The sequence below is a fragment of the Zootoca vivipara genome, chromosome 13 (genome assembly GCF_965207765.1).
Source record: "Zootoca vivipara chromosome 13, rZooViv2.hap1.1, whole genome shotgun sequence".
Taxonomy (NCBI): domain Eukaryota; kingdom Metazoa; phylum Chordata; class Lepidosauria; order Squamata; family Lacertidae; genus Zootoca; species Zootoca vivipara.
This window is the reverse complement of record NC_142596.1, coordinates 52523748-52549703: the sequence shown is the minus strand read 5'-3', so window position 1 is coordinate 52549703 and position 25956 is coordinate 52523748. Positions and strand designations below refer to the sequence as shown.

Genomic DNA, 25956 nt, shown 5'->3' with positions numbered 1-25956 from the left:
CCCTCCATCTCTGGCCACCATCGCTGTTGTTGTGTGTGGTTCGTTCTTCTTTTCTTCCCTCCCCCGCCCCCGAATTTCATCTTTTTTCTTTCTTTCTTTTTGCATGTGTTAGAGGTCTCGGGAGGAGGTTTGTAACTTAGATGCCATGTTGTGCGGGAGTTGCCCCCCTTGATGTCTGTACTGCAATTTGGTACCAAGCTTTTTATTAAAAGTATCTAGTTTGTATTTAACTAAACCAGTCTGCCTCGTCTCTCTTGCTGCATCTCTCGCTTGCTGCTGCTTCGCCCCATTTCGCTGTCCCCTCATCGCTCCCAAAGATTGTGGTGTTCTTTGTATTATTCAAATATCCCTGGCTTGCAGATTCTCTTAAGGTGCTTTGTTTTCCAGGAGGAAAAAGCACATTATGTATCGATCTCTTCCCCCCACCCACCCACCCACCCAAACATAGCTTGTCATGTTCTGCAAATTCACTTTTATAAAGGAAGAAAGACGTAGCTTGGAAAAAGAAAAAGAAATGATTAAGCTTAGTAATTTTTGCTTCTAAAAATGGCTTAATTCTATAAAATGAAACCTGTTTTTCTTTGTCAGTTCCAATTGGGCTCAAATAATTTAAAGGCTTCCCTCCACCCCTATTAATTCTGCTTTAAATATATATATAAAAAGCAGGTTGTGAATATTTCAGACCTTGCAACAAATGTACAGGAGCAAAGGAATTACTGTACTTAATATGAGATCAGTGTAGAGGGAGAGATTTGAATGCAATGCCTTGGGGGGGAAACAGCAGTTTTATTAGTGCCCTTTGCCCCTTGGCAAAGAGGTGGAGGGTTGGGGGAGAGAGAGAGAGAGAGAGAGAGAGAGAGAGAGAGAGAGAGAGAGAGAGAGAGAGAGGAAGGAAGGAAGGAAGGAAGGAAGGAAGGAAGGAAGGAAGGAAGGAAGGAAGGAAGGAAGGAAGGAAGGAAGGAAGGAAAGAAAAAGGGGCAAAAGGGGCAGAAGGAGAAATGCTTGGGACTAGGCCGCTAGACCACAAGCGTCCTTGCCCCCTCTTCTTCCCGATTTTAGAGCAACTCATTCAATAATTGTAACAGGGAAAGGTCATTGGAACGAGACCTCAAATTTGGATCCTGCAAGGACCAGCAAGAGGGGAGAGGGAGATATGGAATCCAGCTGTTACCTTCAAAGTAAAGACTTTACCTGATGAGCTGGGTTCGAATCCTACTTGTGGTCATTGAGGGACTATTTATGGTGATGGATCTTCCTTTTAATCCAGTTCTGCTGCCTCCCCCACCCCCCCAACCCTCCAGTCCAAGTATGCTCACTTCTGGAATAGAAAACCATAAAATGGGATTGCATAAACATGAAATCAATGGCAGCGTTGAAGAACCATAATAATTTTTAAAAGCATTTGAGAGAAACAATGGAACCCGAGGGGGAGGGCTTTCCAGTAAAGATCTCTAGCATAACTTCTATTAAGCTGCAATCCTGTGGACACTTACCTGAAAGTAAGCACCACTGACTACAAGGGGAATGACTTTAAAGTAGGTGTGCCTTCGCTCGCCCTGTAAATGTGCCTTCCTGGTTTAGAACTAGCCTGTCTCCTTGCCCCATAAGCTGTATTTCTGCAAGGCTTTTTAAAGTAAACATAGACCCTTGATGAAACGTATTCCTTCCTTTTTAAAAAAGAAATTTAGTTTAACCTTTGCCCTGGAGGATCATATGGAGAATTTCCTCTAAAGCAGGCACCCCCAAACTCAGCCCTCCAGATGTTTTGGAACTACAACTCCCATCATCCCTAGCTAACAGGACCAGCGGTCAGGGATGATGGGAGTTGTAGTCCCAAAACATCTGGAGGGCCGGGTTTGGGGGTGCCTGCTCTAAAGTGTCAAAAAAATAATAACACTTCCCTGTTTTCTTTTTACGTCTTTGCCCCCCAACGTCTTCCTGGCTAGGGTTTTGGGGGGAACAAGAGATGGAAGAGAGAGGACTCCCCGCTACCACCAAAATAACAAGAATAATAAAAATTACGTGTTTATTTGGTGATGAAAACAGAACTCGGGAAATGTGCATTATTGGCATAATCTTGGTGGGGAGGGGAGGGAGGGGAGAGCGTTTTTTGACCTTTACGACGAGGGATATTTGGGTAATGGCGTTTCTAATGGCTTTCCTTGATTTTACTAAAAATTAACCTCAGCTTTTCTAGCCTTGCTTGCTTTCTCCTTGCAGCTGCTTGGCCAGCCCCTCCGCCCCTGACCCCTACCCATGATGCTTTTCATGTCTCTGTCGGTCCCTCGCGTTTGTTCTCGCACTCCGCTCAAGAGGCAAAGCGATTGGCTTGGAGCAGGGCAGGCTCTCTGCAGCGAAAGGTCCCTGAGCATGAACCCCAGCTTTGTTATGTAGGTAGGCAAAAAACACTTTTGTTCCCCCTTTTGACGTCCTCTTTGAACCTCGGCAGCCTCGTGGTCGTTTGGGTTATTGATGACAAAAAGCTGGAATTTTCTGGTTCTCCCCTTCTCTTCCTTAAAAAGTTAAGCGTGCCCATTTCGATTGCCGCAAGGAACTTTTACGAACGGCCAGCTGTTTCTTGCTGAGGGCTCCAGAAAAAGCGACACTTTTGGGGGGGGGCGGATTATAATGTGGTGCGAACGTTTCCACCCTAGGCAACATGAGAACGGAGATTCTTACATTAAGAAGAACTTCCTGACAGTAAGAGCTGTTCGACAGTGGAATTTGCTGCCAAGAAGTGTGGTGGAGTCTCCTTCTTTGGAGGTTTTTAAGCAGAGGCTTGACAGCCATATGTCAAGAATGCTTTGATGGTGTTTCCTGCTTGGCAGGGGGTTGGACTGGATGGCCCTTGTGGTCTCTTCCAACTCTATGATTCTATGTTTTTCGGGAACAAAGAATATCCCTTGAGGGAAAACACAAGACCTCCTTTGCCGGCCTAGTTCTCTACCCCCTCGGAAGTTTCCTACTAACCAACGCACAAAAATTGAGTGAGGATTCCTCCCTCCCCGCCCTTTGAACGAGAAGTAGGCCATTGTCCTAAAAAAGATGAACTCCAGTAGCGCCGACTTCTTTGCTTGAAAAGTAGGTTGATGCCTGCAAGGCGGAAACTCAGCTTCTCGCAGAGGAATCATAGAATTGTGGAGGTGGAAGATACACCAAGGGTCATCTAGTCCACCCCCTGCAATGCCCGATGTGGGACTCGAACGCACAACCCAATGAGCTTCACCATGGCCAAGTGGGGGAGATTGGAACCCTGGTCTCTCCCAGGCCCTAGTCCGACCCTCTAACTCCGCACCACACTTGCTTGTAATTATTATATTATAGTAAATATTACATCACCCCCTAGAGACAAAAATAAATAATAGCAATGCCACCATATGAAACAGAATTAATAATATAATAAGAGTGGTGATTGATTATTATTATTATTGTCGCTAATGGAAAGTCTATTTCTGGAGTCGGCAGTATATAAACGAAAACGGAAAAATAACGGAGGCTTGTTATGCCTTCTGCAAATGCGTGTAAGCTGTGAAACGAAAACCCCAAAGTTACTGGAATTTGGACAGGCCAATTTAAATCCAGATGTGGAGGACCCCATAGCTGTCTAACGTCTGCCTGCCCTTAGCCAGCTTTGTGCACCGCAAGTCTGCTTGGCTCTGTGATGAAACCGTCTTGGCTGCGATATCGATGCCAAATTAATCTTCTGTGTGCATTGCTCTTTCTCCGCTCCCCTCATCCCGCACCCCTTGTTGCATTTATGTGGTGACTTAACAAATGTCTGTCTGTCGCTTAACCAAACTTTTGCTTCCCTTATTTTTGCTGCTCTCTTAAGCGACTTTGAGCACATCTATGTGTTATGTTGACTTTTTAGCTTATCTTACAGTGGCTCTTAGCTGCCCTGAGGATCCTTTTCAGGGTATGATGCTGCTGGCCACTTACTGGAGATGCTGTAGCCGTGGGTTGGGATAGATGGCCTTTGGGGGTCCCCTTTCCAACTTTGGTTCCTATTTTAGAATGCGAAGGTGGGATATAAATAACAAAAGTAGATCGACTTTCAGGATACTTCCATAAAAGTTTTAGGCCACTCACTTAGCAATCCAGTGTGTGTGTGTGTGTGTGTGTGTGTGTGTGTGTGTGTGTGTGTGGCCTTACTAAAATAAACTCCCAATTTGTAAGATTTGAAATCCACACTAAGTGAGCAGTTTTGGAGGTGCAGCTGTCCTGTTAGCTTTCGGCAGCAGCTAAGTAACTCAATGCAGGTCACTTGCAACTTGCGCAGGGGTTACAATTTAAATCACTGGTCATTAAGACTTGATTTAAATCTTCTTCTTTTTTTACAGAAAGATTCATTCTTGCTGGTATAATCTTAATATATACAACCAGATGAAGGTTTCATTTTTGGAATAATAAATTTTCAGAGTAGTTTTTACAGTTCTGTCAAAAATTCCTGATGTGGTTATACTATTAGAAATACATAGACAGATAATTGTGAAATTATTGTGAGGTTTAATAAGTTAACTGTTTCCATTTGGACAAACTTTTCTGCTGTTCTTTATTGGAAGGAGAAAAATAACCATCTCCTTAATAACAATTTATTTAACTGAAACAATAACATTATAACATATGTATCCATGTTTGTTAACTGATGTGGTTAAACAATTAAAAAAAACCTTAGACTGAGCTTTAGCACTCATGAAAAACTGAAAACAAATCCTTATTTACAATAGCCTTTGGACGAGAATGTAACTTAAATAGAAAACTATCTTTAGAAATTTTTTCCTCCAAAAGTATTTTATTTCATTTTAAAAATCCAATTTATTTTTTTTTAAATATCTGTTTTTTAAACATTTATTTTTTGTTTGGGGGGGATAATTATGGGGAAGAGCTGTTTCTAGTAGGTCCCCATTTTGGGCAGTTGCCCAGGGTGAAAAGCTTCACCCTGCTATATTTTTCCTGGGGTGAGGGGAGAGAGAGGATGGAAGTTTGCAAGGCTAGAAGGTTTAGCACAACTTTCATCTGCTCAGTTGTGTATAATGTATCAGAAACCCATTAGTACTGGGGACCCTCGGTCACCCCTTTCCCCCAATCCCTTGCCAAATAGGTTGCAAATTTGCATCTGGAAAATGGGGATACCAGAACTCTTCCATTATAGCCTTTGCCTTTAACAAAAGTGTAGTAGCGGTTGAAATTAGTAGTCAGAAGTCCTGCGCTTTTCCATATTCTGCATCAAGAAAAGCTGGTTACTGAGTCTTTCTGCATTGGTGCGCAATCGCAGAATATGCACATCCTTGGATATAGCAATGGCTCCCATTTTAATGACTCGATAAGCTCAGTTTCTTTTGGGGGGGGTGATGGGGAGTGGGAGATGAAGACAGGTGCTGTGCAGGCGGTGACGGGAACACCTGGGGTTTGCAGGAATTAAGCGTCAACTGGGGACACTTAATGTCAACTGGGGACACTTAAGGAATTTGATTTTTGTGAACTCCCAATACAAACCGACTTGCTCTCCACCGCCTGGACTAACCTGTAGATCGGGACACAGATATCCTTTGGGATTTCACACCTTTTGCAGATTTAGCAATGCTAAATGTATTGCGGTGCGTTCAGAAATACGTACAGTGGTACCTCTACTGTACTTACGAATAACTCTACTTACGAATGTTTCTACTTACGAATGGAGCTCCGTCCGCCATCTTGGATGCGGTTTAGATAGGATTTTTTCTACTTACGAATTTTTAGATAGGGTTGCTTCGACTTATGAATTTTTTCTCCCAATGCATTCCTATGGGATTCGACTTACAATTTTTTTTCTACTTACGAATGTGCGTTCGGAACGCATTAAATTCGTAAGTAGAGGAACCACTGTACTTTGGGATGGAATGTGATTGCAAATGGGTTTTGCGAGGAAACTTCTATTCGAAGATGGGTATTTAAATGCAAATCTTCAAGTGGATTTTTAAAAAGTCACACGGATGTGGGGATAGCTGTGGGGAGCAGACGTAAAAGTGACGCGGGTTGGAAATGCTGATATGCCCACCTCTAGGTGTAGCCCTCATTTTGTTGCCCCTGTTAAATTCTGGGGGGGGGGCAGTGTTAGCCCAGAGTTGTTGGCCTTCTCTTGCCCTATAACTCCTCGCGAGTCTCCCCTCTTCCAGCAAAGGCCCCTGAGCTTCCAAGGAGGCAAAGCAAACAACCCAACCCTGAACCTTGTGTTGGCTGAGAGCTTGCATGATGGGTGGCTGCCATGATCTGCTGAGATTGAGAGGCTGCTTAGCTGCGCCACGCTTCAGATTTGTAATGGCATCTTATCTTCTCCCAGATTCTAGCTCGGAAGAGGAGGAGGAGGAAGAGGAGGAGGAGGAGGAGGAAGCGGGGGACTATGGAGTGGGGAGCAGCGCCAGGCTTTCGTCCCCCGCCTTGGATGAGAGCGGCTTGGGGCTTCTGGCGAGGTTTGCGGCCAGCGCCCTGCCCAGCCCCATTATCCCACCCTCTCTTTCCATCGTCCAGCTGGAAGCCAAGCAAAAAGCCAAGAAGAAGGAAGAGAGGCAGAGCTTGATGGGTGAGTTTGCATTGATGGGTCAGGCTCAGTTCTGGCACTCAGAACGGATCCCTGCGCTCTGCAGAAGCTCAGAGGCACTGCACACTTCAGCTCTAAGCATCTGTATGTCTTTTGCACTGCGCTCTGGGTGTTGGGTTCAGGTTCCTAGGAGACAGGCACCCACAAATTCGACCCTCCAGATGTTTTGGGACTACAATTCCCATCATCCCTGACCACTGGTCCTGTTAGCTAGGGATCATGGGAGTTGTAGTCCCAAAACATCTGGAGGGCGAGTTTAGGGATGCCTGCTAGAACACAAAACAGAACCCACAAGTTAGAAATTTGTTCTTCTTCCAACCTAATAATAATAATAATAATAATAATAATAATAATAATAATAATATATTCATATCCTGCCCACCTGGCTGGGTTTCCCCAGCCACTCTGGGTGGCTCCCAACAAAGGAAATCAACAACTATCTGACTTTTAGAAGGCATCTGAACTTCCCTGTTTAGGGAAGTTTTTAATGTTTGATGTTTTATCATGTTTTTAAATATTCTGACATCTGATGGGAGGGCGTTCCACAGGGCGGGTGCCACTACCGAGAAGGCCCTCTGCCTGGTTCCCTGTAACCTCACTTCTCGCAGTGAGGGAACCACCAGAAGGCCCTCGGATCTGGGCCTCAGTGTCCGGGCAGAACGATGGGGGTAGAGACGCTCCTTCAGGTCTACTGGGCCAAGGCAGTTTAGGGCTTTCAAGGTCAGCACCAACACTTTGAATTGCCCTCAGAAACTTACTGGGAGCCAATGTAGGTCTTTAAAGGACTGGTGTTATATGGTCTTTGTGGCCACCAGTCTAGCTGCTGCATTCTGGACTAGCTGTAACTTCTGGGTCACCGCCCCACCTAGATAGTCCAAGCAGGAGATAACCAGAGCATGCACCACTCTGGTGAGACAGTCTGTGGGCAGGTAGGGTCTCAGCCTGCGTACCAGATGGAGCTGATAGACAGCTGCCCTGGACAGCTCCTCCATGGACAGGTGTGATTCCAACATGACCCCCAGGCTACGCACCTGGTCCTTCAGGGGCACAGTTGCCCCATTCAGGACCAGGGAGTCCTCCACCCCCACCCACCCCTTGTCCCCCCCAAAAACAGTACTTCTGTCTTGTCAGGATTCAACCTCAATCTCTTAGCCACCATCCATCCTCCAACCGCCTCCAGGCACTCACACTGAACATTCACCGCCTTCACTGGTTCTGATTTGAAAGAGAGGTAGAGGTTGGCTGGACAGAATGACCTTCATTTGGCCAACAAGGACCTCCAGTTAAAGAGGGTGGGAGGAAGCCCTTCAAGAAATCCTGCTGCCAGTCAGAGGAAGGCTCAGGCCAGTGGTCTGACCCAGGGCACGGCAGGTTCCCACATTAACCTACCCTGGTTTAAAGGTAAAGGTATCCATGACCATTAGGTCCAGTCGCGGACGACTCTTGGCTCTATAGGCCCAAGGGAGCTGGCGTTTGTCCGCAGACAGCTTCCATGTCATGTGCTAGCATGACTTAAGCCGCTTCTGGCGAACCAGAGCAGCACACGGAAACGCCATTTACCTTCCCGCTGTAGCGGTACCTATTTATCTACTTGCACTTTGATGTGCTTTCAGACTGCTAGGTTGGCAGGAGCTGGGACCGAGCAACGGGAGCTCACCCCGTCACAGGGATTCGAACCGCCGACCTTCTGATCAGCAAGCTCAAGAGGCTCAGTGGTTTAACCCACAGCGCCACCTGGGTTCTGTTAGTCTGATGTAGTCGAAACAAAATAGAAAAATTCCTTCCAGTAGCACCTTAGAGACCAACTAAGTTTGTCATTGGCTACCCGCGTCCCTTATCCTGGTTTAGGGCTACGCAAAAGTCCGGGGATGAATCCTGGGACATGGGAGCTGGGCTGGAGAGGCGGCCCCATCTGGCAACAGCTTACCACCGCCTGTCTGGGGCTTCCTGCATGAATAATGGAAATTTCGCTTTTTCAAATTCCCTCGTGTGCCCGTGGCTGGATAAGTCCCCCCAGGGCAACATCTCTCGAAGGCAGGCAGCTCTGCTAAAAGGCTCCATTTATAAACCCCCTTTATTAATATGTATTAAATGATAATGAAATTATAGCGGGATTCGGAATGGGAAAGGGCACCTGCCTTATTTTTAGCCTCTCGCTTCTTCTATCGGCTCTATCTTTGCACATCTCTTGCCATCGCACCTCCCTCCGTTGCAAGGAGATAGTTTGAGATGCTTTCCTGTGGCATCTAGATGTTCCCCAAAGGTACTATATAGGTGTGACAAAGGCCTTAAAGGGATTAAAGGGGGATGGAGGAGGAGGTTGTGGGTGCAAGGGGGCCTTTCCTCCTCCCTCCTTTTCCAGCTGCTCCATTCTGTTCTCCATTCTGTCCCTGGTTTTCAGTTTCCTTCATCTCAACACTCAGGTCAACATTCAATAACCACAGGGCAATAACCCAGGGCCATTTCAGGGGTAATTAGAATGATTATCGAATGTATTTCTGTCCTTCCTTTCTCTCAAGTTCCAGGTGGCCCCTACAACATTAGGGACTATCAAATTTTTCACTTTCAAATTGCAAAAGTGAGGGGTGCTAAAAAGTTGGGAAATGACTTGGGAATTCATAGTATATTTTGGTTGTATTAATATAAGTTAGTCTTGCTTGGTAAGTAAATGCATGTAAAATTCCACAGAAATCATTAAAAACGATTGCCAAGTGCTTGAAGTTATATATTATTAATATTATCAACATATTATTAAACTATATTAAACTACCAACGTATTATTAAACTATATTGAACTATACTGAAGGACAGCTAGAGATAGTTGTAAAAAGAGATTGTTGTTGTTGTTGTTATTAATTTTTATTTGATTTTACAAATACATATCATTTTAAAACAAAACCAATTACATATACATATAAAGAGATTACTCTGAATCTTGAGACTTCCCCCATCCCCTCCATGGGTCTATATGTCGACATTTACAACTGCATTATCATTCCATTATGCACATGTTAAAATCCATCTAAATTGTCCATAGTCGTCGTTACCTTACAAGTGTGATTAAAATCCTGCTGATGTTTTCATCTGCTTATAATGGTTTCCTAAGTAAATTAAAAATTTCCCCCATTCTTTTTTAAAGCTCTTGTCCTCTTAGTTCCTGAGCCTTCCAGTTAATTTTGCCATTTCAGCATTGTCCATCAACTATTATTTTGAATTCAGCAAAGGCATCCATCTCTTTGTGTTGGAAATACCCCATTTCTGAATGTTTTTTTAAAAAAAGATTTTGGATACAGCAATGATGTATAAATGGACTTACCATAATTGTGCAAGGGAAAACATTTTGCAAGCAGAACAGATTTGTGGGGAAATGGGAAACAGATTATTCAGTTACACCTGCATCTTCCTCCTCCCTTCTTATTGATTACCTGCCCTTCAGCCTAAGGCCCTGAATTATTCACCTTCATCTGGTGATCAGGAAGCTTCAGCCCCCAGCTCTTCAGTGTCCGGCTTCTTAACCGGAAGATTAAATTATGCAAAAAAATATGGGGGTTTGAATTGTTCGTATGGATTGCAAAATTCATCTTTTTTCCCATAATCAAGGACACCTTGGTGCAGACTCTCCCTCCTCCTTTTTAAAGCCTTCATAATAATTACAATTGAGTAACCTAATGCAACTTCAGGCTTCGGAAAAAAATGTGTGGGAAATTTTCGGTTTGCTCTTTTCCTGGCCCCAGGTGCGCATTGCTGATTTTGAGCGGTTAGGGAGTGTGGTCAGAACTAGAGATGGGAAGGCCTGGAAAGAAACCGGGAAAATTTGGGGGGGCGGGCCTTTTTCTGTTTACCCCCAGAAAAAACGGGGGGGGGACGGGCCGCTGGGTTTTTTGCATCCCCCCCCCAGTTTTCCCACCAGGCCTTTCCATCTCTAGTTGGGACATGAATCGATTTAGGTATTGCCTTTGCCTCTGTTCCAGAGTGATCTAGATCTCCTAGATCCCTCAGTAATGTCCGCAACGGAAACTTTATTTCGAAAAAAACCGCATTTGAGAATAAGGGAGCGAGAGAGCTCACCGCTGGAAAAGAGTCAAGGGGGATTTCTGAGAGAAGTACCCGTGGCTTGAAGAAAACAAAGGCTGAGGTCTCCGCCTCAAAAGCGGGAGGATCTCGTGACCCATTTATGGGTCCGAGAGCGGCACTGGGGGGATTTCCACAGTCTCGTTTCCTGAATTTGGCCTTCCTTCTGGATGTGGAAATGGAGATGTCGGTTCAGGCTGGCGAGAGGGCAAAAGACTTTCTGGCAAAAGGAGGCCAGAGAGACTTGGGGGTCCAGTGATTCCCCAGGGGTCTCTCAGTCTGTGAGGTAAGGGGGGAGAAACGGGGGCTACAAGAGCTGGGATCTGGCATGGGGAAGCCCTTCCCCACCAGGTAGACTGCTTTCTTTAGAATCACACTATCCAACTGGTCCAGTTCCCCCTTTGTTGTTGTTGTTGTTGTTGTTGTTGTTGTTGTTGTTGTTGTTGTTGTTGTTGTTGTTTAGTCGTGTCCGACTCTTCGTGACCCCATGGACCAGAGCATGCCAGGCACTCCTGTCTTGCACTGCCTCCCGCAGTTTGGTCAAACTCATGTTCATAGCCTCGAGAACACTGTCCAACCATCTTGTCCTCTGTCGTCCCCTTCTCCTAGTGCCCTCAATCTTTCCCAACATCAAGCTCTTTTCCAAGGATTCTTCTCTTCTCATGTGGTGGCCAAAGTATTGGAGCCTCAGCTTCACGATCTGTCCTTCCAGTGAGCACTCAGGGCTGATTTCCTCCAGAATGGATAGGTTTGATCTTCTTGCTGTCCATGGGACTCTCAAGAGTCTCCTCCAGCACCATAATTCAAAAGCATCAATTCTTCGGTGACAGTTCCCCCTTACTTACTTTCTTCTGCTGCTGCCCACCGGAGGGAGAGACCCCTGTCCGGATGCTTCCGAGCCCTGAACTTCCACTGTGGGCCCAAAATCAGTTCTTTTAGGGGCTTGCCTGGTTTTGATTTTGCTTCAAAACCCACCAACCGCTTATCCAGGCGACTGCTGCTCAAAGCACGACTTGTGGTTGATAGAGAAGGCGAGGAGAGAGCCAGTAGGACACCAGCGAAAGGACTTTGGGCTTTAGGGTATCGGGACCGACAACTGGGCTTCTGTTTATTTCATTTATTTCATAGAATTTATACACGGCTTGATTGTAAAACACACACACACACACACACACACACACTTATCAATAAGAAGTATTAACTGCAATTATTTAAAACTTCATAAAGTTTATAAAGCAATAGACGGAAACATTAAAACTTGCATTAAGTTTCTAAACATCTGGCTAGGCTTGTCAAAATAAGGTCGGAGCTCCTGAAAGTCAAACGTTTTTCACAGAAATATCTGCAAAGAGGAGAGAGAGAGAGAGAGAATTTGGGGGCAGTTCTCCTTGTTTTGGATGTCTTCTGAATGATTTGACACACATGCCAAAGTCCAAGAATCCATTTTTTTTCCTATTTTCCCTGGGGATGTGCAATGTGCATTTTTGCAACATAAGCCATCTTCCTGTGCTGTCAGGTGCCTTGAAGGTATGCTGTGAAAGGTGGTACATGTATATAATATTGTTATATATTGCCTTTCCTAGCCTCTTAGCTGTTTGCATAAAAATGCAATGGGACAATACATTACAGCAAATTCAGCAGCTGGGTAACAGCGAGTCAAAGCGTCACCTATCAAGCCAGCCTCCGAAAGACCTTTTCGAAGGCCGCATAAGGGAGGAGCCGGTCGTTTATTGTGTTATTTAAAAATGCTGGTAGCATTAAGATAAATTCAACAGTGTTAACAAGTTTTGGTGGATGTAACATGGATTACTGAATGGCTTAGTTCATGTAAAATGTATGGCATGCAAAATGAACCACGGAAGGAGAAGGGAAGTCATTGATTTAAGGTTGTTTAAATGAATATTTGGAAATGTAATTTAGAAAAATTAATTGGAAAAAAAATTAAAAGAAGAAGAAGAAGGGAGGAGCTGGTCGCTGTAGAGGCCGTTACAGAGGCCACCTCAGCAAAGGCCCTGCTCCTTCGCTGTAATAGCACTTCCCAAACAAAAATGTAGATTTTGGCCCTTGACCAGGAACGTACCTTGCCAAGTTCAGTTGAGTTGCTTGGTTTGACTGCCCCTTTTCTCCACGTTTAGGGACGGAGTTTGAATACACAGACTCTGAGAGCGAGGTGAAGATCAGGAAGAAGTCTCCCTCCAGCCTCCTGCGTGGGAAGAAGGGGCTGGTAGAAGCAGGCAGTGCCCCAGGTGCCCAGCCAGGGAGCGCGATGGACATCACCTCCTCAGGCAGCTTGGAGAGGGCCAAGATGGCGTCCGAAAAGAGCAGCAAGAAGCTGAAGAAGTTCAAGTCTCCAAAGGACCTGAGCTTCGAGTTTGGGCTGGAGGCGAGTGACGATGACCTCTGGAGCCGCCGGCGCAGCGAGCGGATCTTCCTCCACGACGCCACGGCCTCTACGGCCGGGCTGGCTGCCACGGCGCAGACCAGTTCGACCCCTGTGGCCAAAGCTGCTGGGCGCTGCGTGAAGGGAACGCCCCTCAGCCCCAAGAAAGACGGAGGCAAAGGGAAAGAAAGGAAGGAGCTTGGAAAGGTACGAACCACGAGCCGCTCTGTGTTGGGAGGTGCAAAGGGGAAAGGCGGCACAAAATTCTGCAAAATGCAGTGTTGGCGAACAGGATCTGGCGACAATATACATAAGTCCATATGCATTTATGGATTGCTGTCGGGGAACGAGACATAAAACTCTGGATGCATTGAAGGTAGTGACTGGGACTATTTGTAGTACAGTCGTACCTCGGAAGTCGGACGGAATCTGTTCCGGAAGTCCGTTTGGCTTCTAAAACTTCCGGAAAACAGAGCACGGCTTCTGACTGGCTGCAGGAAGCCCCACCGGACATTTGACTCCCCAAAATAGTTCGCAAACTGGAACACTCACTTCCGGGTTTACGGCGTTTGGGAGCCAAAATGTACAAGAACCACGCTGTTCAAAAACCAAGGTATGGCTGTGTAGGCATAATAATATTTAAACAGGGCAGGGGTGCAAAACATGGGCCCTATTATGCCAAGTGAAATAATTAAAGCATTTGATTGCCCTGAGTTGGCCATATTCGTTTGTTGGCCAAGGAATATGTGTATTAGTTTTTGAGGCACATGGGCATGTAGAGTCTTAGAGAAGTGGCCACAGGGCCTGGGCCTGCCATGTTGAGCAATTCACACAGAATTGTAGAGTTGGAAGGGAACACCAAGGGTCATCTAGTCCAACCTCCTGCAATGCAGGAATCTCAGCCCGCCTGTCACCTCGCTTCTCATCGTTGGAAGGCCCAGTGTGTGGCCGGCCAAGAAAATGGCAAATTCCACACGAGGAGAGGGCTTTAAAAGAGGATTAGACAAGTTCATGGGAGGAGAGGGCTTTTGAGGGCTAAGGGACATGGCGACTCTTCTCTGCCTCCACGGTCAGAGGCAGCAATGCTTCTGAATACCCATTGCTGGAAACTGCAGGAGTGGAGAGGGCTCTTGTGCTCGGATCCTGCTTGCTGATTTCCCACACGCACCTGGTCGGCCACCTTGCTCCCCAGTCTGGTGAACTCCAGTGGTTGGACAACAGCAGCTACCATCATCCCTGGCCATGAACTCTGCTGGCTGAGGTTGTATCTGGAGGATCTGCTCTGTGGTGTCTCATGTATGCCTGCCGGCCATCAATTTTCCGTACTGTTTTGGAAGGAACCCAAAGCATCATCTCGTCAAACGCCTTATATAAGGTCCGACCGACTAGTCCAGGCATCCCCAAACTTCGGCCCTCCAGATGTTTTGGACTACAATTCCCATCATCACTGACCACTGGTCCTGTTAGCTAGGGATCATGGGAGTTGTAGGCCAAAACATCTGGAGGGCCGAAGTTTGGGGGTGCCTGGACTAGTCCATGTCGTGGAGCATCTCCAGGGCCCCGTGGCCACGAGAGGCCTTTCTCTTTGAACTGGGCTGAAAGAGGGGCCTCCTGCATTTACTACACGGTCCATATTGACTCAGCATTGACTCAGATTGATGGTTCCAGAACCTATGCAGAAAGCGTCATTTGAGCATGTGCAGAATGCGGTTCCCCACACCTTTAAGGAAGTCCCAAGCAGTCACCCCACACCTGAGACTAGGGCTGGGCAAGATAAAAGAGGATAGGAGTCCCAGGCAGATTTCGGTCCCCCTGCTCCTCTTGAGTCGCACTCGATGACCACCTGCCTTTCCAGGGGCGTAGCCAGGATCAAAATTAGGGGGGCAAGGGGCGGGGCCAAGGCACGTGGGGGAGGGGCCACAGTGGGGCAAGGAAAGCCATGGTCGTTCAGGGGTGAGGGGGCACCAGGATCAGCCTGAAATCGGGCTACTCTGACCCCCTCCTCCCCCTCCGCAACCGACAGGGGCGAGGGGGCACCAGGATCAGCCCGAAATCGGGCTGCTCCGACCCCCTCCTCCCCCTCCGCAATCGCTGGGGTGGGTGGAGGGAAAGCTGGCTTTCCCTCCACCCGCCCCACAGCCAGCCAGGGAGAAGGGAGACGTCCCTTCTAGCCGGCTGGCTGTGGGGCGGGTGGAGGGAAAGCCCCAGAGCTGCACAAAGCGTTTGGCTGGGTTCCCTCCACCCACCCCACAGCCAGCGGCTAGAAGGGACAACTCTCTTCTCCCTGGCTGGCTGTGGGGCGGGCGGAGGGTAAGCCAGCCAAACGCTTTGCACGGCTCTGGGGGCTTTCCCTCCACCCGCCCCACAGCCAGCCAGGGAGAAGGGAGACGGCACCGGGCGGCGGCAGGCAGTGGGGCAGGCTGGCCAGCGGCCCTGCTTCTAGGGGGGGCAACTGCCCCCTCCTGCCCCCTGCCTACGCCCATGCGCCTTTCCCTTCCTTCTGACCAGCAAGACTGATTGACCGAGAACTTTCTTTCCCTTCTTATTTTCGTTGTGCAGAAGAAGAAAAGCAAAGAAGGCCCCTTCTGCTCTTCCTCCTCCTCATCCTCCTCGTCCTCCTCGTCCTCCTCTTCCCTCTCGCCTCCAGGCATTGCCAGCTCCATGCCTGACGCCCGAGGCAGCCTGACCAGCTCCCTGGGCTCCAGCAAGAAAAGCAAAACCAAGGCCAAAGCCAGAGAAGTGAAGAAAGAGGTGAGGCCTTTGCACAGGCTGGCAGCGCCTCTTAGATGTGTGGAGGAGCGTTTGAAAACGGCATCTCCATCCACCCCCCCCCCTCAGTCCAAAGTGGTAGAATCCACTTCAGCAACCATCTCCACCCCCACCCCCACCCCCCAAAATGTGTAGGTCAGATCTGAAGCATACATACTGGGAAGCTCTGCAAATTTCACCGCTCTTACTTTGCATAATTCATTCTGCCACTTTGCATAATTTATTCTGAATAATATCAATTTTGGGGGCGGGAATTTGCACACGTTTCTGCTGTTTTGCATAATTCACTCTGCGGTTTTTGCTGTTTTGCATGATGGGCTTCTGGTTTTGCTAGTTCCGGGGGGGGGGGGACAGTCAAGGTTGCTCAAACTGACCCCTACCCCAGACTGTGGTTTGTGAGATTTCAGAAAGCATCTCATTGCAGCCATGGGGTGGAATTCCATAGGGAAAAATAAAGGAAGGTGAGGGTCCAAAGGAAGCTTGATTCTGTGCCCACTGCAATTTTGGACACCTCTTCTGCGCTCCCAGCCCTTAGTATATTGCACCCCCCAAGGAATGCCACCCTGATCCCCACAGCCAGTCCATCCTCAGAGGAATTTCCTGGTCTTTTGGGTCTTGGGTACCACTGGGGAAGCGGTAGCCGTTTCCAGAGCCTCCTCGGAGCAGGCGCTGGGCAGCTTCTCCTGCTCCACAGCCTGCAGAAGGGGACTGCGGAAGCAGCTCTGTCCCTCCCAGAATTAGGTTACTACCACACCATACATTCAAAGCTCAACGATACCAAAACAGCCATGGCTCCCCCCCAAAGGATTCTGGGAGCTGTAGTTGGTTAAGAGTGCTGAGGTTTGCGAGGAGACCCCTGTTTGTTTCCCAGAGTTCCCTGAGCGGAAGAGGGGACTGGCTGTTAAGCCACCCTAGGGATTGTGGCTCCGCAAGGAGAATCGGGGTCCCCTAGCCAAGCTCGGTGCCCTTCACAAACCACAGCGCCGTTTCACTTGAGGCGAGGGAAATAAACGCAGACAACGGGGAGGTCTGGAAAAGCTAGCAGATGGAATGGGGGCCAGGGGAGGAAGAGGAGGAAAAGTTCTGCCACAGGGCTGTGGGTCTTGGGAGAAAGGTTTTTTTTGCTAACCCCCGCTTGCTTTGTCCCTTGCCCAGAACCGAGGGAAAGGAGGGGCCGTCAGCAAATTGATGGAGAGCATGGCTGCCGAGGAAGATTTTGAGCCCAACCAGGACAGCAGCTTCTCGGAGGATGAGAATGTGCCGCTCAGTTTGCTCCTAGAGAGGCCTCTGACTCCGGGTGAGAGACGGTTCCTGGTTCCTTAATCTCTTCCTGCCCCATCTAAAAGGCTGCAGACAGTTTCAAGAACACTCAGTCCGCATGGAGTGTTTGTATTCTCCCCCCTCCTCCTCCTATTATTATTTTGAAAAATTACTTGGTTTTTCAGATTAAAATCTTGCAGTCATATATCAAACATAGAACATAAAAACAAGATTCTGAGGAATCTCCTGGACTTCCACCCTCCCCTTTGTGGGTCCTGTTATTAATCATTTTCTCCTGCATCTTTTATGATGATCCAAATGTTCTACATCTCCATTGTATCCAAAATTCACCATTAAACTACAAGTGATCATTCCAATCCTACTAACAATTTTAACTGTTTAAAATGCTCTTTAAGATAAGTTTTAAATTTTCCCCTTTCCTTATTACAATTTTTGTTCTTCCTGGTTTCTTATTCTTCTGGTCATTTTAGCCATTTTGGGATAATCTTTGTGATCCTTTAGCTCACCCGGTAGTTATAGAAACTACTTTCTGACGTAGTTCAGAAACTTCATTCCAAAGACAGCGGAACTCCCTCCCACAGGAGTCAGTGGGGCCACCAACCTGGATGGCTTTAAAAGAGAATTAGACAAATTCAGAGGAGAGGAGAGGACTATGGATGGCTACCAGCCAGGATGGCTCTACTCTGCCTCCACAATTGAGGGCATCCATGCTTCTGAATCCATGCTTCTGGATCCATGCTTCTGAATCCATGCTACTGGGACCCAGGTGGCACTGTGGGCTAAACCACTGAGCCTAGGGCTTGCTGATCAGAAGGTCAGCGGTTCGAATCCCTGTGATGGGGTGAGCTCCCATTGCTCGGTCCCAGCTCCAGCCAACCTAGCAGTTCGAAAGCACATCGAAATGAAAGTAGATAAATAGGAACCGCTATAGTGGGAAGGTAAACGGCATTTCCATGTGTTGCTCTGGTTTGCCAGAAGCGGCTTTGTCATGCTGGCCACATGACCTGGAAGTTGTACGCCGGCTCCCTCGGCCAATAATGTGAGATGAGCGCGCAACCCCAGAGTCGGTCACAACTGGACCTAATGGTCAGGGGTCCCTTTACCTTTTTTATGCTTCTGAATGCCAGTTGCTGGAGACCCCAGGAGAGGAGAGCTCCTGTCCTCAAATCCTGCTTGCTGGTTTCCCACTGGGGGATCTGGTTGTCCAGTGGGAGAACAGGAGGCTGGACTAGATGAGCCATTGGCCTAATCCAGCAGGCTCTCCCCATGTTCTTATGTACTCACTGGGTCTGGCTCTGGGTCAGGAGCTGGCAACTAAGTTCATGAGAATGTGGGAAGCTGCCTATAGCAGGTAAAAGCCATTTAGCTTAGTGATGTCAACACTGGCTGGCTGTTGTTCTGCAGGGTTTCAGCCAGGGACCTTTACCCTGTCTGCTCGGGGGGTGCCAGGGACTGAACCTGGAACCTTCTGGATGCCAAAAAAATGCTCTGCCATTGAGCCACGGACCTGCCCCATGGAATCCCCATATCCCTTCAGGATAGGAGAAGGCAACCAGGGGCATCTTGCCCATAGGGGCAAGTGGTGCGGGGCGCCAGGGCACCAAGTTCTGGAGGGCACCAGGGAAGAGGTGAGAGACTGGACGTGGCGCCTCCCGGCATCAGCTTGCTGCCCTCGCCCACCTTGCTGAAGCAGCACCGCGCCCGGAGCCTCCGCCTCTTCCCTGCTGGAGGAGCCGCCCTCCAGCCGCTGCCCGCCTCCTCCAGCCCCACATGGCTGCTGGCAGCGCCATAGAAAGGTCGGCAAGTCTGGGAAACGGGGGGCGGAGGGATATTTGCACCATGGTGCCAGATATACTTAAGACGGTCCTGAAGGCGACATAATTCCAACAAAAGAAGAATGGTTATTATAATTAAGTGAATATCTCGAACTGGCGAAATTAACAGAAGTAGTTAGAAACCAATCAAGTGAAAAAATCAGGAGAGAATGGGGTGTCTTTATATGAAGAAAATCGGTTCCCAAAATTAGGACTGGCTTGGTCTAGACTAAAAACTCCACAGGTAGTCAAATTGTCTCTCCATAAAGTTCAAAATGATTACAGACAACTCAAGATATGAGGCCATCTAAACTGTATAGTGGTCAAAGGAAGTTACTTTTTTCTTTTCCTCCCCCCCCCCACCTCTTGTTGGTGTATCTTTGTTCATTCAAATTTCTTTTTCTACTTTGTATTTTTTGTAAGCTCCCCCCCCTATATGCTTTTGTAATTTTAATTTCCTAATTCATTTAAATGCTTTCTTCTTTGTATGTGTGTAAAAAAAATATGAGAAGGCTGCATATGCCGTAAGTAACATGAGTGCAGATTTCTGCTGCTTTTGAAAGTGCTGCTAATTCTCTCTCTCCCTCCCTCCCTCTGTCGCCCTCCAGCCCCCCGTTCTTGCATCATCGACAAAGACGAGCTGAAGGATGGTTTGAGAGTCCTCATCCCCATGGATGACAAGCTTCTCTACGCCGGCCACGTGAAGACCGTCCACTCTCCTGACATGTAAGAAAAAGGACGGGCGCCACATGCTAGGAGAGTCATGGTGCCTTGGGAGCTGCTGTCCGGCAACATATTAAGCCCAAAGCTCCCTCATCCCTGGGGGTGGCGGGAAATGCCCCACCGAGATTCCTGCCTGTGACTTAATCAGAAGCAGAGGAAAATGATGACAAGCAACTGTCCTGGAATTCTACTCAATATTGATTGATCCAGAACAGAATCTATAGGGTATAGTTAGCAGAGTAGAAACTTAAAACACGTTGCAGGATTTGCAAGACCAGAGGCAATTGTATTTCATCCAGCAGAGCTTGACTGCTCCTAAGGGGAGGGGGGGTTATTGGGTTACTGCTTTTGCTTTGATTTTACGGTTTATGTTGTGGTCTTGTGAACTGCCCTGAGAGCTCTGGGAATAGGGCGGTGTATAAGTGGAATAAATAATAATAATAATAATAATAATAATAATAATAATAATAATACTGAAGTCAAATGAGCACAATGGTCATAAATCCAATACATTCAGGATTTGCGCTGTCCATAAGAAATCCAGTTGCAGCAGACTTAACTTAAACCTGCAATAGCTTATAATAAGACTAAACCTTAACACTATACAGTATATAGAACATCACACCAGAAGGGAAAGAGAGAGAAAGAACGAGAAAGAGAAACCCACTCTCCTGGTCCTACCTTTATAGTCAGCATGGCCTTGACAGAAGAGATAACAGAGCCAGCTTAAGCCAAACATCATGAACCTTCTGATGTCTCTTTTCACACAGAGAAGCTTCCAGAACCCTCTTGAATGAATTAGAATAGGAAAGATCTCTCCACATCAGAACAATACTTTCTGCACCGAGAAATGCAAACTGACGGCAACCTGTTGAAGGCAAAAGCCGTTAAGCAGTACAAACCTGGCTCAATTTACTTGCTAAACTCCCCGGCCACTTTTTGACACAGTGATCCCTGCAGCCACCGAGAAACCATAAAGACCCACGTAGCAGGGGGACCAGCTGCCTTTAACCCTGTTGCAGAAACCAGCTGGATATAGTAGTGTATTTTGCATCCAACATCACATTGAATAGACATCTCTCCCACACACCAAAACTCCTGCTGTATTTTCATCTGCTGCCATTTTAAGATAGATGCAAAACAATTTTTTTTTTGCCACTTGCACAATTATGCACGCGCTTTATCTGTGCAAGGCCATTGAGTCCAGCTTTGATTAATGCAGAGTTTGGACTTTTATATCGTGCTCTTAAGCGCAGAATAATGCTGCTAAATATTCATTGCTTCTGACTTTGGGACCAAAAGGCCACTCTTTTTCGTTCATCTCCACCCATAATCTCTGGCTTAAAAACAACAGGCCATGCTGCAAATATTTCCAGCTTGATAAATAATCTCCTCCTGCAGATCAGCCCGAAGCAATATGTTTCCCGAGGAAACTGGCTTGTAGAACATTCTTGGGCATCAAAATTTCTCTCTGGTGGTTTTGTTTTGACTTCTCGGTGTTTCTGAGCCTCCTCCTCTTCCTCCTTCACTGTTGATTTTTGGGTTTGTGCGTTTCAGATACCGAGTCGTGGTGGAAGGAGAGCGAGGGAACCGACCCCACATATATTGTCTGGAGCAGTTGCTGCAGGAGGCAGTAAGTAGGACCCCATAATTTTCTAGGAAGGTGGTGTCTTGCCAAATGCAAGGTGGTTCTTTTAAAATGAGATTCAGAAGCAATATAAAACATAATAATAATAATAATAATAATAATAATAATAATAATAATAATAATTTATTTATACCCCGCCCATCTGGCTGGGTTTCCCCAAACACAAGTGAGTGAGAAGATTTTATTCTAAACAGCAAGCAATCTTCTTCTTGTTTGGTGATCCCTCGTAGCCGAGTAAGATTGTCTTCCATGAACGCTGTTTTAATAATGAGTCTGTAAGTGACTGTGGAGGCCAATTCTGGATCCACACGTCCTTCCACAGTGGGGACATTGGTTCCCGGGCGTGAGTTGATCACTGTGTGGATTTGCCAAGCGTGCCTTCCTCTTAGGACATTTCTCCCTTGCGTCCTGAGTTCAAATGTCTTGAGCAAGCAGTAGATACAAACCAAGCAAGCACTTCCACCTGCCACTTGGAAGCCTCCAAGAAGCGGAGAAGCGACTCCCCCAGGTAGCCTCAGTTTGCACGGCCCTGCAGCTAGCCAGTCCATGCACAAGCTTCTCAAAAACCCTGCCCCAAACCCATCCGATTTATAGATAGCTAGCCTGTTAGCCCGTGTGGCTTGCCCGACTGGCTACATGCAGATTATTAGTTAGCCACCTCGCCCAATGCCTCACTTTCTCCAAACAATGCCCAACATCAAAGAAGGTACCCAGCGCTATCGCTTCCTCCTAAGAGATTAGGACATTAAAGCTTTAGGTTGCTTGACAATGGGAAGACCCAAGAGATCTGCCAGCAGGTCTTGATCTACTTTTCCCTCCCCCCTGCCCTACCACACAGGGCAAAAAGCAAGAGTTAACGGATGCTTCCTTCTGCACAGATCATTGACGTGAAACCTCCTTCGGTGCGATTCCTCCCAGAAGGCACGCGAATCGCCGCCTACTGGAGCCAGCAATATCGTTGCCTCTACCCAGGGACAGTCGTACAGGGTAAGACCGTCATGCAGTCAGGTGGCGAGGGAGACAAAGGAGCTCGAAAGCAGGGTGGATTTGATTTAAATCAAATCGATTTAAATCACGATTTAAATCACAATTTAAATCACTAGTCAGTAAGACTTGATTTATTTATTTATTTATTTATTTATTTATTTACAGAAAGACTCACCCTTGCTGGTATAATCTTAATATTTACAACCAGATGAAGGTTTCATTTTTGGAATAATAAATGTTCAGAGTAGTTTTTACAGCTATATCAAAAATTACTGATTTGGTTATACTGTTAGAAATACATAGACAGATAACTATGAAATGATTGTGAGGTTAATAAGTTAACTTTTTATATTTGGACTTTTTTGCTGTTCTTCATTGGAAGGAGAAAAATAATCATTAGTAACAATTTCAACAATTTATTTAGCTAAAGAATAACTTTATAGCATATGTATCCATGTTTGTTAAGTGATGTGGTTAAAACAAATCCTTATTTCCTGATGAGTAGCTTTTGGACTATAATGTAACTTAAATAGAAATCTATCTTTAGAAAGATTTTTCCTCCCAAAGCATTTCATTTTTAAAATCCGATTTAAATTTTTAAAAAATCTGATTTTTTTAATTTTTTAAATCATTGATTTTTATCCGCCCTGCTCTAAAGGAAGATAAGGAGATAGCAGAGAAGGAATTATTTGCATCTGTCTTCCTAGCAAAAATTATAGAGAAGATCCCAGCGCCTGAACTAACTTTTGCAGAAAGAGTCTCTTAGGAAGAGGCAGGTGGTGGTGATATGAGATGAAGTGCCAAGCCTTACTGACAAAATAAAAACTGGCAAAACACTGGGCCTGGACGGGTCTGAATTCAAATGTGAAATTTTAACAAAAATACGCAACTTGTCCCTCAGCCTCCATAACAGAACTGGAAAGTAGGCAATGTAACACTAATTGTTGTTCAAGGGATCTGGGAAGTGGGGGTATGGACTGGAAATTACAGGCTGGCTAGGTTAACATCAGATCCAGGAAATTGGGAAGGATTGTTAAGCATCATAGAAGAACAAGCCTTGCTGAAGCAGAACCAGCATGGCTTCTGCAAGGGAATGTCCATTGGAAGTGTCAGAAAGCATATGGATATTTGTGATCCACTTAATGCAATGTAATTGTACCTCACCAAAGACTGCAGAGTGAACTTGTGCGCGCCCTGATGATAATTTATTTCCTTTTCTATCCAAAGGGGCTCATGATCAGGAGGAAGATGGGGATCTGATAACAGTAGAGTTTGATGATGGCGACACCGGCCGGATCCCCTTGTCCCACATCCGGCTCCTTCCACCTGATTACAAGATCCAGTGTGAGTTTGGCCCTTCGGTTGCAGAATCCCCGGGCATCAAGAAGAGAGGTTGGAGAGCCCACCTCTCTCAGCCCTCCCCACTGCCCCACAACAGGAGAGAGGCCCAGTTCCCTTTCTCTCCTGATGACCCTCATTTCCCCACAGTAGACTGGTAATGGGAACCCAGAAACATAGGATCCCCTTGTGTGTTTGTGTGTCCCCCCACAAGCATCCACTTTCCCTCCCCAAGAAAGCTTTATGTCATCAGCACATTCAAAGCATATTCATAGTACCTGATTGCAGCAGGAACAGAGTGGAGAAAAGGGATTCAATGTGTTATTCCTACATTGCAGGGGGTTGGACTAGATGGCCCTTGGGGATCTCTCCCAGCTCAGTGATTCTAATTCATACACCCAATATGCCTAAAAGAACCAGATTTGTATTGGGTTGGAACTAGTCTATTAGTGGTTTTCACATTCACATATTCAATAAAGGATCTTCACAAATGGATTTTCTTTTTCTTATTTATTGAATTTATATACTGCCCTATACCGGGGGGGGGGGGGTCTCAGGCCGGTTCACAGAATGAAATCAAGATATAAAACCACAAAATACACGATAAAAATAAAAACAACTGAATAGCTCCCCCCCACAAAAAAACAACACATTTTAAAAGGGCACAGGGTGTAAATCAGGCATCCCCAAACTTCGGCCCTCCAGATGTTTTGGACTACAATTCCCATCTCCCCCGACCACTGATCCTGTTAGCTAGGGATCATGGGAGTTGTAGGCCAAAACATCTGGAGGGCCGCAGTTTGGGGATGCCTGGTGTAAATCAACCACAGGCCTTCACTTTCTTTGATCTCTTTGCTTTCTCATCTTACAGGTTCACTTCTCAAAGAAAGCCACTCTCCAAACCCTTTGCTTACCAGTAACACAAATTATAAAAATCTAAATTTTTTCCAGAATTCGGCTACAATGGGCTGAGCTGCTAATCAAACCTGGGGAGTCAATTTCTGATCTTTCGGGTCCTTAGCAGGCCTTTCACATAAGTCCGCATTGGAGATTCGGGGACATTTTGCTCTGTAATCTTCACGATTCCTTAATAAATGAAAGCTCAGAACTTGTGGGTCTCCATGCGGGTACTGAGCTGCTTTCCCCCCCCCCCCAGGGTTCTGAGCTGCTTGCATGCATTCCCTCCACAGGTGGGAGTCTCAGTCTGAATAAACCCTTGTTGAGCTGGGGGGAGTGGCGTGTGTGTCCCTCTTCTGTGTGTGTCTTTGCGGCCCATGCCCAGAATTGCTGCTGGTCTCTTTCAGGTGCCGAGCCATCTCCCGCCCTCCTGGTGCCCAGCACAAAACGCCGCAGCCGCAAGTCCAGCAAGGATACCGGGGAAGGGAAGGAGGGCAGTGGCACAGGGTCCGAGGAGCCAGCGGCGTCCAAAGGCAAAGGGCGTGGGAGAAAACCAAGCACCAAACAGAAAGCCGGTACGAGGCAGCAGCTTCTTTAGTGGGTGGAAATACTGAGGGCGAAACCCTGGAGAATGCGGGAAGCAGCCATAGTCTAGCCCAGGCCAATGGGAGTTGGAGTCAGGAGCTGCCAGTGGCTCTTCAGGGTCGGAAGCAGAGAGAGAAGTCTTTCTTTCCCATCACCTGCTCCTTGCAGATGCCTTTGGGGACTGAACCTGGGACCTTCTGCATACTGCCCTCTCCGTAGTTGGGAATTTTGGAACTCCCTGCCTGAGGAAGCCCGACTGGCTCCTTCTTCGTTCTCCTTCCGCCGGGAGGTGAAGACTGTTTTATTCCAACAGGCCTTCAGGAGATGTTTCTTAAGGAAAGGCCTCTGGAGTGCCGAGCTGCTTTTACTGCCTCTATTTTAACAGATATGCTTTTATAGTGTTTTAATTCTATTTAATTGCTTTTAAATTATTACATTGCATCGGTTTTTAGCTTGTTTTGGTATTTTATCTATGTTGTTTCAATGTGTTCTAAGCTGCCTTGAGTCCTAGTCTGGGGAAAAGGCAGGATAGAAATGTAATAATAATAGCAAAGATTTCTGATCGTCTAGGTTGGTGTGTTAAAAAGCTTTCGATTGACTGAAAAGGCACCTCCAGTTAATCAGGCGCACACCATTAAAAATAAGTTGGTTATTTTTAATAGAAGTACTTCTAAAAGAACTGTAAATGGCAAAGGCTACCTTGGAAGAACATTGCCTTTTTTGTGGGAAGGAATGTTCCTTCTAAGAAGAGTGTCTGCAGAGAGCATAAATAGTCACGGCATCTAAAAGCATAGCGAGGAACATTTTTCCTCCTTCAAAACTCTTGTTGTATTCACATGATTAAATCAACTAGGATTTTCTTCCATATGTACCTGGGTATCTCTAC

General features: G+C 46.7%; 1 protein-coding gene across 6 annotated transcripts in view; it reads left to right on the top strand.

The window, feature by feature from the left end:
• Window positions 1-25956, top strand: part of TNRC18 (trinucleotide repeat containing 18) — a 128031-nt gene that overhangs the window by 93425 nt on the left and 8650 nt on the right. For all 6 annotated transcript variants that reach the window (XM_088657184.1, XM_060282621.2, XM_060282617.2 and 3 more), the window contains 9 exons: window positions 6320-6559; window positions 12784-13235; window positions 15588-15779; window positions 16953-17094; window positions 19501-19618; window positions 21173-21248; window positions 22142-22250; window positions 23478-23594; window positions 24893-25060. In XM_088657184.1, the coding sequence (XP_088513310.1) occupies window positions 6320-6559; window positions 12784-13235; window positions 15588-15779; window positions 16953-17094; window positions 19501-19618; window positions 21173-21248; window positions 22142-22250; window positions 23478-23594; window positions 24893-25060 (1614 nt within the window). The remainder of the gene's footprint in view (window positions 1-6319; window positions 6560-12783; window positions 13236-15587; window positions 15780-16952; window positions 17095-19500; window positions 19619-21172; window positions 21249-22141; window positions 22251-23477; window positions 23595-24892; window positions 25061-25956) is intronic.